Genomic DNA, 14,065 nt, shown 5'->3' with positions numbered 1-14,065 from the left:
TGTGCACAAAACGGGCCCTCTGACCACTCCTGGTAAAGGTCTTTTCTGATTTAAGGTAATTTTTATTTTTCAATTTATTCTAGCACTTTCCTTGGTATTTCATGGAAATACTTATGCCACCTTATCACTTTAGAGAGGAAAAATTAGAATGAAAAAAACAAATCCAGTTTCAAAGACAAAGGCTTCTGCTGACAACACTGATGGACGCAGATTTACTGTTTATTCTTTTTAAAAGAAACTGAACCCACTTTTTTTCTGAGGCTTAAGGAAACATGCAAATTGATAACAGTTTCCCATGCATAAACCATAACAGAAAAAAAAAGCTGCTTTGCTTAGTAGTAAGCTCCTATTTCAAAATCCTGCACTGTAACATGCCACAAACCACTAAAAGCTGCAGACACAAGAAAGAGGCTTCAACTAAATGTACAAAGGACACTGGAAATGTTTTCCATTTGCAAAACAGCACCTCTGGGAAAGAGAACATTGACCAGCCTCGAGTTACAGCTGCTCTCAACCTCTGCAGGAGAGCACAACACCCAAATAACAACAGCAGCATTTCTCAGGTGAGTAGCTGGATTTGGGCAGTGTTAAGGTGCTTGTATCCAAATGTCAGCTGGAGCCTGCCTTGAAGACATGGGTGACATGGATGCACAGACACACAACTGGTGCAGGCATCATCTTCCCAAAAAAACCAGCAGCCTACAAAGACATCTTTTTAGCACAGTACTGAGGCACTAGGAATTTTAGCACGTTGACTGTACTTCACTCCAAGTCCACAACTTCCAAGGGTCAGTAGGCAATGAAGGCTGCTTGCTTAAACCACCAGCAAATTACCAAACTCATAAGCACACATCACTTCTACTGTTACAATTAAATAACAGCAGGTGAGTGACAGTCTTGTAAGAAATTATTCTGTGTACTATTGCCAGCAGCTGCATTATTTTTTTCACAATCTACACAATCACTGTCTTCTAAAATACCATTGTTATCTCCTGGTAATAGTGATAAATATAAAAGATAAATAAATAAAAGATAAATAAAATTAAATACACCGAAGAATACGTGTGTCTAAAATGCAGGCACACATAAAGCGAGTAACAGGCAAGGCAAGGTGACTCCTGTGGTTTGCTGTGTGTGATAATGGTCATCAGCCAACTCCAACCTTGTGTTCCTGGGCTTCAAGTAGAGAACACCAAAATGAAAGCCAAGCCCTGGTTCTGCACTGCGCTGGCAGTGCACAGCACCACACACCACCAGACCTTTCAGGGGCGAATCCACCCAAGCCAGGCTCCACCAGGGAGCCAACACCATCTCCATGGGTGTCCTCACTTCTCCCTCAAGCCATTTGCTGCCACGGAGTTGAGGAAACCCAAATCCGGCCTCTCCCCCAGCTGTGTTACCTCTGGCTGCCGTTGCGGATGAACCCGGAGGGACACTCGGCCATGCACTCGTCGTTGTGGATCACGAACTTCTCGTACTCACTGGCATCCGTGGCGGGGACTTTGGAACAGAACTCCCTGGTGACGCAGCGCCAGCCCTCGAACTTGTAGGTGTTGGGGGGGCAGGTGGGCATGCAGACCCCCTCGTAGTAGTAGTTGCGGCAGGCCACGCACGCCGTGTTGTTGTCCGGGGCCGTGCAGCTCCCCAGGCACTCAGGGTGGCAACACTCATTCTGGTCTGTGCAGGCTCGCTTCCCACACGAGCTGGGGCACACTGCAGGGCAGAAAACAAGGGGGCATCAACACCAGCTGCTGCAGACTGGCACTAAAGCAAAATCCCTGTACAGCTCTACGACACTTTGATTCCCTGGGCGCTGGAGTAGCTCTGAAAACAAACAAACAAACAAACAAACAACCCACCAACATAAAAACTGCTCTTGTAAAAAATTCTACTTTTCTCAGCTTTAGTTGCCTGAAAGTATCTTTTCCTCGGATCGAATTTATGACATGAAGGAAATAAGTAATAAAGAAAACTGCTGAAAGCAAGATCAACATAAGGATAATGGAAACAAGCAGGAACCCTTTCCACAGCCCTCGTATTATGGATAATTTTTTTTTTTTTTGCATGTTGGCTTATTGTCTTTCTAAGCATTTCTTGTCTTTCTTATTTGTGCTTCAAATTGGTCTTTCGCTGGCAAGAAAACAAGCTTCCTTCAAACAACTTAATTACACTTGTAGAAGGAAGCACTGCTCCACTGCAGCACACATGGTTAGGTTGACCCCAGAGTAGCATCCCAATGTTGCTTATGTGTGCAAAATGCGGTTTAATAAAGTATCAAATCATCATCCACATCAAATACCCAGGAATTATGGAGCTACTATTTTCCCCCTGAAGAGCGTAAGAGAATTCTGCCTTATCCTCAAATTCTGGGTTCAGAGAACAAAATATGAAAGGGAGAAAAAAAAAAAAAAACAAAACGGGGTGCAAATTTATGGAGACATTTTGTTTTATGTGAAAGTGTTTCCAGCTTGGAAGGCACGACCAAAGAGCAGAATCCTCAGCAGCCGAGCTCACCACTGTCAGATCAAAAGAAGCAGCAGCATTGTATTTATGTAACAACAGCGTTCTGATTACAGCACTGTATGGCCTTTTAGCCACACGAGCCATGTGCCAGGGGCTCTGGAAACACACAGACTGGAAATCTGGTTTGCATTTAGTAGCTGCTTGCCACTTTCTAACTTAGCTAAAGCACTGCCCCAGCAGCAACAGCAGAAAAGCGAATTACAGCGGTACCACTACAGCGAGATCCAAGGGAAGCACCACAGACATTTAAATGGGATGATCTGAGCAAAAAGTAGAGAACCAGGAAAGAAGTTCATATCCCAAAATGAACATGGAATCAGCTGATGAAACTGTAACAGTTCCACACAAGTTCTGCGCTGTGATTTATCTCTCAGTTTGCAGCCACGGTGTTGTTCTAATGCAGGACTAAACACCCTAAAATCTTGATGCCCTCCCTCTTCCCTTAATGAAGAGCAGGCTTTGCAGTGTGTTTTCACAATGCCACTGAGCAGAGCACCATCATCACCACAGGAAAAAAATGCATGAGAGTGCTATTAAGCAATAATAGCAATAACAATAATAATTCCACCCCCACAAAAAAAACCCCAAAACAAACAAACAAAAAACCAACCAAAACAACCACAAACAACCAAAAAAATCCAACCCCACTGCATCCAGGATCTTGACATCTTACATCGAGTTCTGATTACAAGAAGCTGTTTTCTGACAGCTTTAAGGTAGTGCCCACCTTGAAAAGGACTTGTCAAAATGCCACCAGAGAATTTTGCATTTCTTACCAAAATTATTCTGTATCGACCCTGATTCATTTCAATCATCTTCTTTTTTTTGTTGTTGAATGGATGGAGAGGGGACACTATGAGAACAAGGAGGTGGGGGCATGAGGACAGCCAGTGCCTGCCCAGGGAGCACAAGTATCATAAGTATCACATGCAGGCCAAAATAAGAAAATTTTTGCAGAGCCAGTTACCTGTAAGACTGCAGAGAGCAGGAATGCAGAGGCAATCACTGCTAAATAATGCATCGTGTAAAGCTGCTGGGTTTTTGTTGCTTTTTTTTAAGCTTGAAAAGGGAAAAAAACCCTTATACCCCAAACCCTTACACCAAAATAAAACACACATGCAGGTGTGCATCCTTTTTTGACTGTAATCTGCACCAGAGTAAAAGAAGTCTGCCCAGATGCCACCTTAGTAAGGCATCACAAATTGCCTCTCACCCCAAGGTACACAGGACTTGCATTTGCCACTACTAAGGGATTAAAAAAAAAAAAAAAAAAAAAACCAAAAAAAAAAAAAAACCCCAACAAAAAATCAGTATGTCTTGCTAGCAGATGGACTGCTGTGCTGAGTGGGTGCCAGAACTCAGATTTCATGTGGTAGCTGCATTTCCAGTTCAAAGCCCTACTAAAAAAAAAATAACACGCACACCCCCCGTGCCTCCACAAAGTTCAGTATTGACGTATTGATCAACTACAAGATTTTTTGTTTTCATCTCGACAATCTGCCGAAAAACAAATACTACCAGCATTAAGTACTGAGATAAACATAGCACAAAAAGCTGGAGTTTATTTCATTCTTGGGAAAGACTCCTGTATTCCCTTAATGCCTCTGCCATTCATGAGCAGTCTGCTATAAAAATAGGATTCCCTGCATATCTCCTGGTAAATCTGCTGACTCTCGTCTACAGAAATATAAATTGGAGCACAGAAGGATACACAAGTTCACACGAAAAAGGCAATCACTGGAACGGGTTTTCAAAATGATAGTAATATTTTAATCACAACTGTTTTAACGTGAACTCCTGAAAACTTCTTGAAGATTATTTTGTAAAAGCTCAGCAACCTCGCTTTCCCCTCAGCCCTATTTTCTGCTTGCTCTTGCAAACGTTGGCAGAGTTTTCAGCCTGGAGACAATATGGGTATCCTGTTTCTTTGAAGAGGCAGAACAAGAACTTCTGTGTGTGTGTGTAGGACACATTATCAACAACAAAAAGCCTTATCTGCCTTACACGCCAGTTCCCTCAGATATCCCTGTTCTAAAATCCTTACCAAACAACACTGGTTGACCTCACAGCCCAGCCCCATCTGTCCTCCCCTCACCCTCCCTGTGCTACTTGGGCTGCTAGATTTGTAGCAAAACACGTAAAATGCAGGTTCCAAAATACTTTGGCCAAAAAAAGCGCCCTGAAATACACTGGGTAACTTGTTGACTTTAGTCCGCAAGAACATCAGAGACACAAACATGAGCAAACAGTGCTGACATTTGGGGACAGAATTTATCAGCCAGGTACAACAGTGCCTGGGACCATGAAGGCTGATGACTGTATACAACCCCCTGAACAAATCCTTGCTGACAAGCCCAAGGGCAAAAAATACTTAATTGTCATCACATGGAGATACCAAAATAATGGAAAATATCAGAGACCTTGGAGGGCAGCCATGGGAGAGGGAAGTCAAAGCAAGAGCTGGAGAAGAGCAGACCCTTCAGCACTTTAATAAAGAGATGATGAGGCTTGACTAGACCAGTGTCCAGTTACATCTGGAGAGTGAAAGTACTGTCAGATCATCAGATCTCCAAAGAAGGACAGTACTGGAGTTCCAGTATCCACAAATCAAATTTACTGGAGCAAAACCAACACCAGTACTTTCTTTGACCATCCATGCCTCAGCTTCTCTCTGATTTCTTCAACTTGGTTTTCCTTGTCAACAAAATTAAGGAGATTTTACGAGCACAGAATCACAGAATCAATTAGGTTGGAAAAGACCTCTGAGATCATCAAGTCCAACCTTTGACCTAACAACACCCTGTACTATTAAGATCCTATGGTCACTTGCAAAAAAAATAGGCAAAATATTTCATTCCAAGATGCTCCTTTACTGAGCAAATCAGACTCAGACTTGACTTACCAGAAAGGAGATAATTTAAAACTAAATGTAAAGATCTTAGAAAGAAGAGGAGCCCCAAGAGAATCTGACTCAGAGAGACTCATTATTCTCAATTAAAACCCCCATGATGCTAAAAAGAAAAAAGGCAAGAAACAATCATCTGTATTTACAGCAATTGCTTTCTGGACAGGCTGACTCTAAGGAGGTGGCAGTGAGTTTGTCTGACATCTAATCCCTCCCTGCTCTGTGAAACGAGCACCGAGCCAGCGCTCGCTGCAAACACCCCGCGTTGACATCACGGCTACGGCGGAGTCCGGGCAGACAAAAGTGTTCTTATCATCTCCAAGACGCCATGACTTCAGCAAGGCTGCAAGAGAAAAATCAGGTGAATAAACAATCAGTCACAGGGAGGGAAAAGGCAGCCAGAAGAGGAAGACTCCTGGCAAGCGGAGGCGCCGGCCTCGGCCAAGGATGGCACCGCGCCAGTCACATGCGGGCGAGCAAAAGGTTGCCAAGTGTGGGATAAATATTTTTTAAAGATTCTTTCTCTCTTCGTAAAAAGTGTATTTGATCCTTCTCTTTTTTTTTCTTATACTGTTTGGTTTTTTAGAGTAACCCTCATGTAAAATAATGTCTCAGGAAAAAAAAAAAAAGGGAAAAAAAAAAAGCACCTAGTTTTGAACAGAAACCAGAGGAAGAAAGGAGTGTTTTCTCCTGGCCAACTACTGAAAAAAATTAGCTGTCTAAATTTATCCACAGAGACAGAAAAATACGGTCACTTTTGGAATGTTAATCCTTCTACATGACAGAATTTTTAAAATACTGCATTTTAATGGGCTAAACTTTGGTACGGCCTTTCAAACAGCTGACTTCAAAACTTCGAGCAGCCTATACACAACCTGATTTCTTTTGCCCAGTATACTGTGAGAATAGAGAGACTGGAGAGACATTACTCAGAAAATCCAGTTCCAGTGATTCATGGTCAGGGCTGGAATCAAATAACTACAGAATAAAGGCTGCAATAAGGAAATACACATATTAAATACAAGCAGTAACGTGTTCTGATCACAGGAATATGGGTAAAAGTCATCTCCAAGGAACTGAAGAGGCCACTCAGAGTAGCTGTGTAAATCTTTATATTACTACAGAAATAGGTATTAGCAGCATATCAACAACGGTGTATTTTTGGGGGTTTTTTTCTGTTCCCCCCCCCCCCAGTGCTCTGAAATCATTTATCTCACATTCAGTAAAAATCCTGAAGGTGAGAAATGCTGCCATCTCAAACTGCTTTCTAGTGGTTAAGGCATAAAGTCTGGCAGTTTTTGACATTAAGTGCCAGATCTCAAAGGTTCAGGTCAACCCAGCACTGATAATGGGACCTGAAAGGGATCATCTCCCCCTTCTCTAAACCTCTAGTATGTGCAGGGTCATGGCCACCAGTGAAATCTTTGGGTAGGGCTGTACAAATTTACACCAAGAGGGCATTAAGTCTATCCCCACTCAAGATCATTTCACCAGCCCTGTGTTTCCATGTTTACATCCCAGTCACCACCAGCTCATTTTGATCTTGGAGATCTTTCCAAGAATCCTGAAATTACTGCTGAAGTCGTTCTGTGAATTATCTTCTTCCTACTACACAGATCCAGCTGATGTTCAACTACTCCTGGTCGACTTCCACACAAAGCTTTTTGTTCTCTTGCTTCCTGGCATTTCAGTTTGCCAAAGGAGTAGGTGTGATGAAGCATCCAGAGCCTCAGAACAACCTCAAAGGATTTGCCCAACCTGACATCAGCCCACTAACTGCCCAATTTTTAACCATATGAAAGACTGATAAAGGAATCAACTCTTGCATCCCCCTCCTCATGGGTGAAAAGCAATGCACACTAACTGCCTGCTCAGCCAGTTGAGCAGCAGTTGGAGCCAACTGCTCAGATGGAAATACCTGTAGCTGATTCTAGAGCAAAAGAAGCAGAAAAAAGCAGCAGGAGGCAGGTTAGGAAAGCCCAGCATCACCTAGCAGCTGGAGACTCCCAGATTCCACTGGATGTAATAGGGTCTATGAAGCAGAGAGGAAACGTTCATCGTTCAGTGAGCGTACTTCAGTTGGATTCACTGGAGTTTGATGACCCCACACACTCCTCTTTTGGCCACCTCTCATTTGCACCAAAACAGCTTCCAGACTTGCCAGCTGTGATACACAACAACATGTGTGCTAAGTCCATTTTATTTGGAGTGAGTAGAGGATTCAGGGACACTCTGGCACTGTACAACCTCCCATCCCCTTAGGTTTCCGCCAGTGAAGCAATCAACCCTGCTAAAAGCTCCAGCAATGTTACAGCAACTCCCATCACACTGAAATCAGAGCAAATGGAAACCTGGGTGAAGAAAACAACCCCCTGAGCCCCCAGTGAACAGGAACCCATGGCCAGCACAGGTAGAGCATTTGCTGGAAGTGTGTAATACTACGGCCCAGGAAGGTGCAAATAAACACGAGTTATTGACAAACCCAGGCAGCACGAACTGCATTCTCTTTCAAAACAGTTGATGTTGCCCAGCACAGCCCAGACTGGCATCATTGCAGCTGGCACTGGAGAGAGGGAGGAAAAAAACAAGTCCATTTTGTCCCTTCCACGCCAGTATGAATTCAGTACATAAACAAACCCCACGGAGGCAGATACACAACCAGCTCTGGGGCGCTCAGGCCGGTTTCACTCTGTCTTCAACACCGAGTAAACAAACCGGTCAGGAATGTTTTACCATCAGTACCACTCTGTTCCAGAAACATTTCCTCCATGAAAAGGGAAATTTCCCACTGGAAGATGCAAATCAGAACAGTAACACCAATGAAAGGGGGGACTGCAAGCAGGAACACGTGGTGGCGAAAGCTGCTCCCCGTTCACTGCCACAAACTTGTTCCCATTCCCAAAGGGGCAACTGGAGTTCCTGAACTCTGCAAGAACAGAAAAGGAAAGCAAAGAGCTGCTGAAGAACAGCTCTGAGGCAAATTATTTTTCTTTTTGCTGCAGATTACGAGCAATATATTGGGGTTTTGCTTGTTGTTGCTCAGAGCTAGATTTAATCTGCCTGTCTTCCAAATGCTGCAAGTGTAAGGCAATAAGCTTTACAGGATTTAATTAATACACTGCAAGCAAGGAGTGCTGGTCAGCCATCTCCTGGCAAAACCCCAGCTGGAGGAAGAATACCCTTCACATTCCAGATTTATTCCAAAGGAGGAAGACAGTTTGATAACATTATCACACTGGCCTAAATGATGGAGTTCTCTTAATGCCGAAGGATCACGGCAGTTTAATCCAGGGCAAACAAGAGTCACTGGTTCTGAGGGATTCAGCTCCTGCTTCTTTCAGGAATGCCCTTTGCATTTGTGCCTTAAACCCATCAACAGTTTAACCATTCTGGCACCAGCAATCAAACACAAAGCTGGTCTTGGAGGCAGAAATCAACACTGCTCCAGCCAAAGGCTAATTACACTAACAGGGAAGGGAAAAAAGCTTCAGGAAAACTGTTTACAATACACACAGCAGGGCAAACGCAGACGGTTTTTGCTCATCTCCAGCTAGGATACCACAAATAAGAAAGCCCACTGAGTTTTAAGAACCAAAAAGATGAAAATTCAAGGAAACAGCCCGAAAGAACAAGAATATTCAAATTGTTTTACTACAGAGCAAGATTTTTCAAGTTGTTCAGCTGCTAGTGAGACAGGCCACTAGAGCCAGGATTAAGAACTAGATGTTTCAGAACCTGAAAAAAAAACCAAACCGGAATGATAATGGAAGGGCAGAACAAGCTGCAAGAATATGGATGGTTTGGAAAGTTAGAGACACCTGGTGCATTTGTTTTAAATTACAAACTCCCAAATCTGGGAGTACCTCACTTACAATTTGCACGTTGCAAGTGAAGGGACCCTGTTAACGACGAAGATGCTCCAAACAACATTAAGGCAATTATGCTAAAATGATCAAATAAAGTATTTCCTTCAGGACTTCCAGAAATACAGGAGTTTAAGCAAATCTGACAGCAACTGAAGGTTGTGCTCTTGAGATCCACAACAAACACAGCGAGCTCCTTCCTTGGTTTTAGTAATTATGGAGTACTTTTTTTCATTTTAAATCTTCCTCTATTTTAAACACAGAGGGAATGCAGAAGGCGCCAGAGTTTGTGAGACCTAAAAGCAGACAGGAAGACTGTGCATTAATCCATCTCTTAACGCATTTTAACAAATTTACGGGCAACACGGACAGCAGGAAGGATACAATTGACTTGAAAGCTGCATTAAAATTATTGTCACACACCACAACTGTGGATGGAAGTGTTTCACAGGGAAAAGGGAAAATGTTGATTTATCTTTTCAGACTTCATGCAAATTGCTTTCATACTCTGTAAATCATCCTGGACTATCTGAACATGAACTTTTAACTCCATCCTACATGGGTTGATCTCCAAAGAACAGAACTGCTGCAACAGTTGCCTGTTTGTGGGTTCCTGGACAGCTCTGTGTGCAGACAGAAAAGGCTGAGTGGGCTGCAGAGCCTCCTTTGGGAAGTGCAAGGATGCTCTCAAATCCAAGGAGGCACTGGACATTACCACAACCCCAAAGGAAGCCCCAATCAAACCACTGCATGTTCAGCAGCTCTGAATCCCTGGACAGCTCAAGCCAAGCAAAGGACTCAAACACCTGAGTTGGAAAACACTGGGAAAAAGTGACTTGTATCAGTGAGGGGCACGGATGGGAACAGCACGTGGGTGTGCCCAGGGTTTTCCTCTAACCTGAGGGAGGGATAGCAGTGTCCACCCTGTACTTAGTCCCTTGTCTCTCTTTTATGAGACTGAACTATTTCAGCTCTTCCAATAGTTTGATAAAATCAACTGTTTGACTGTGTCAGCCTCCAGAATCTGCAAACACACAGAATATACTGACAGGACAAACAGCACTGCCAGTCCTGTCACACACACAGTTAATACTTGGACGCTTGAGCTGCCTCTGCTTACACACTTGCACGTGCTTTTGAGGAATTCCTGTTAGTACGACTGGGGAAAAATAATAATGACATTGCTTCGGACTTTCTAAATCCTTCCCTGTAGTCAGGATTTGTGATCAGATTAGGGAGCACCGGAGTTTTATTTATTTATTTATTTATTTATTTGTAGGAAGGACAGCCAAGGTGAGGCGTATCCCTGGATCTGACAGGGGCTACAGGCTGCAGCAAAGCCAGCTCAGAGACACTGCCTGGCTGCTCTGAAGCTGGAGATGGCACCAGACAGCACTTATTAAAGGAAAAGAGGGGATTCATGGTTTTGATATTGGCACACAGTGGGAAGTATGCTGCTTCCCACTCTTTTTCTGCTGGAGTTTGGCACGTTTTGAGCTACGCTTTTCTTCTCTGGTACCTTTTTTTGTCATCTCAAGTCACATTCACATGAACATATAAATACGCAGATCCTTACGCTCTGTGTATAGCAGATACTTACATGGATGGGCTCAAAAAAGAATATTCTTTTCACACACACTAAAAAAATTATACAGAGTTATTTTAAATTCAGAACTGTTTGTATATTCCTTATAAGTTTATAAAACTCTCACTGTCCTCCCATGACTAACGAAACTGGAATTGAGGGAGTATTCTATATTTATAGCTCGTCTGGTTGCTCATGCCTATGGCCCTATTTCCACCCTCCGTTACTGTACACAGAGCTATGTGAGGTATTGTGGGTTCCCAAACTTCACCGATTTCCTAACAAGGCAGGCCTGTGTCCCGGAGGAACAAGCTGGGGGCTGTTTCGTTCGAGCATTGGCCGAGCTCGGAGGGAGAGGCCTTGAGCACTGTGGTTTTGGCAGCTCCCCTTGAAACCGGTATTAGAGGCCATGTCTGTGCAGTTCCAGGCCGAGCTGGCACCGGGCTGTGCATCGATGCTGCTCCTACTCGTCTGCAGCCCAAGCCCTGTTGGATTCCTGCTCGCTCTCCCTGGTTATTTTAGCACTCGGATGCTTCACTGAGCTGCTCCGTCAGCCACCTACACTATGGACACACCAGAATTCCAGGCAAATCCAAGCAACTACAGAAAAGCCCAACTTTGGCCTCTCAAAATCTAAAGGACACAAAACCCTCAAACTTTATCCAAAATCCCCGTCTGAGACCACACATATTCACTGATGCTGCCCCACCGCAGACCTCCAGTGGGAGGCAGAGACAGAGACTCTATAGGGTATCTAAATGCAGCAAAATGAGGAAAAATATGGGCTTTCCTATGAATGAGGGCTGGGTGACACACCCAATCCATAGGAATGCCCAAGAATCACACAATCACATCCCATCTTTTAAACAAGAACACCTCACTAGTTCATAAACCCCAGAGAGAACCGTAAGGTTTTGTCGTGACAGAGGCGCCTCAGCATAGATGCGTTTTTAGCTCACACCAGGCACCTGCAGGGCACAAAACTGCTCTTAATTTGCAGCTCCTCTGTATGTTCAATAAAAATAAACGTTTATCCAAAAATCAGAGGGAGAAATAGGCACAGGCATTTTTCAAATTCAGAACATTGTTGGTGGGTGGGATTAGGGTCTGTCATGGAGTTGGATTCATTACAAGGCCAGGTCGGATGAGGCCCTGAGCAACCTGGTCTAGTGGGAGGTGTCCCTGCCCATGGCAGGGGGGGGTTGGGACTAGATGATCTCTACGGTCCCTTCCAACCTTTAACATTCTATGATTCACTAAGGTACTAGAGATATAAACCCCCCCAAAAAAACCAAGAAACCCACAACTCTTCCCGTGGGGTTTTGCAGAAAAGCACAAACGGTGCTGTCACACCAGGAATTAAGAGAAAGCAAAGAGTAAACTGTCCTGCACTGAAGGGGGAAGGAAGCATGGAAAACATTGTTCTCTTTCCAGGTGATTGCCCTGTTTTCTACCCTCCACATAACAACTCCAGGAATTTCCACAAATCCCCCAAGTGCTGAGGAGTCAACCCATATTAAGTTCAGGAGAATTTCTCTGCAGGTCTAAATGCTTCACACACAAACGTGTGGCAAGGTCTGGGCTACACTTAAAAAGTTTAAGCCTCCACACCTACCAACCAAAAAAACACAACCAGGGAAGCAGGTAGTGACATGGCCAACTCTGTCTAACTGATCTGAGACTGTTTTTCCCTAGAAAAATAGGGGTTTTTTTCCCAATTTATTCAGCAGCTTTCTTTGCTTTGCAGTAAAGCTGTGAGGATCAACAGGCAGCTCTGGTGAGTCAGATGTTCAAGGGGCAAACACGATCTGTACCTCTCCCCATCTCAACAGTGGAACTGTTTTCCATCACTTTGCACATCCATTACACAGGACAAACTTTTAAATGTTATTAAACACTCCTCCAAACCAGCAAGAAGAAAAATGATCTAAATTTATCAAAGAGGTGAAAGTTCGCTTCACTTTGAGGAGAGGATTTAAATATGGATTATGTTTTCATCCATCAAGATCGGGGAGTAAAATTATAAAAGGTTCTTTGAAGAACTAAATACAGTAAAACTTAGTGTTATCTTCTGAAATTATATATAAAAAAAAGTTTCACATATTTACACCATTAAAAAAATGTTTATGCTGCAGCAGATCAATGATGTTCTTCCATATCATGTGATAATTTGACAGACCCTTTTCTACAGTTTTTAAAAATTCTCTTTTAATGTTAAAATTCCACTAAGCATTTCATTAATTCTGCAGAGGGTTAGCACTAGGCACAGGAGAAAACACAGCTTTCCAAGCCAAACAAGCTGTACAATTCAGTAATATCAGTATTTACAGCTTCTTCATGCAGAATGTGCAGACTTCAGACAGACCATGAAACCTGCTACAGCCTCGTTTACCCTACAAATTATTAGATTTATAGGACACCTATAAACACCTACAAATGGAAAATTTATTGAATTCTAAGTTTTATTTCTCAATAATACTGTAGTAACAAGACTGCAATTACCTTTTCTTCCAGTTATGGGTCTCCCTGAGCCAATAACTGCCAATATCTTTGGTTACAGAGGTCAAAGGGGCGAAAACATCCCCACGCTTCCCATTTTGCACCTCCTCATGATGCTACACTGTAGTTTTACTATTCAGAAGTACAACCTCCTCCTTCTACTGATCTGTTCTGAACACCTCTGGCACCCCATTCCCTAAGTTCTCCAGGTGTATATTTACAGTACACCAAGCAGAGCAAGAACAAAATATTTCTGGCCATGCTCCAGTTATCAATATCGTATCACTCCCCCCAAACATGTAATGTTGATGTTGAGAAATGCTGTGACAAAGTCATCTGTCACCTCTGGCCCAGCCAGCCCTGACTATAACAGGGGACCAATGGTTGGTTTTTGGCAGCTGGAGGGGGACAGGGCTGTACTGTCATCAAACCACACTCAATTTGAGAAACACTTGCCTATTCTATCATTAGAAATGATATTTCTCTTCCCATGTTTACTGCAAAATGAAACAACAATGGATCTGTCTCTATTTCAAGCAGGGCAGGCCCAGCCTTCTCTGAAGTTCTAGGAACCTCAACTTCCATACCCATTAAATGAAGTTTTCTGTAATTATGCAAACACCAGTCTGAACACATTGTTTAAAAATCACACTGATTAAAAATCAAACAAAACCCCAGACAAACCCAAAT

The 14,065-nt window shown here is 43.3% G+C and overlaps 1 protein-coding gene across 4 annotated transcripts in view; it reads right to left on the bottom strand.

Moving 5' to 3' along the window:
* IGF1R (insulin like growth factor 1 receptor) overlaps positions 1-14,065 on the bottom strand; it is a 172,812-nt gene that overhangs the window by 40,800 nt on the left and 117,947 nt on the right. For all 4 annotated transcript variants that reach the window (XM_032700642.1, XM_032700641.1, XM_032700640.1 and 1 more), the window contains exon 3: positions 1,401-1,713. In XM_032700642.1, the coding sequence (XP_032556533.1) occupies positions 1,401-1,713 (313 nt within the window). The remainder of the gene's footprint in view (positions 1-1,400; positions 1,714-14,065) is intronic.

The sequence above is a fragment of the Chiroxiphia lanceolata genome, chromosome 12, assembly GCF_009829145.1.
Source record: "Chiroxiphia lanceolata isolate bChiLan1 chromosome 12, bChiLan1.pri, whole genome shotgun sequence".
In the NCBI taxonomy this organism is placed as follows: domain Eukaryota; kingdom Metazoa; phylum Chordata; class Aves; order Passeriformes; family Pipridae; genus Chiroxiphia; species Chiroxiphia lanceolata.
The sequence above is the reverse complement of the archived record's forward strand: the minus strand, read 5'-3'. Positions and strand labels throughout refer to the sequence as shown.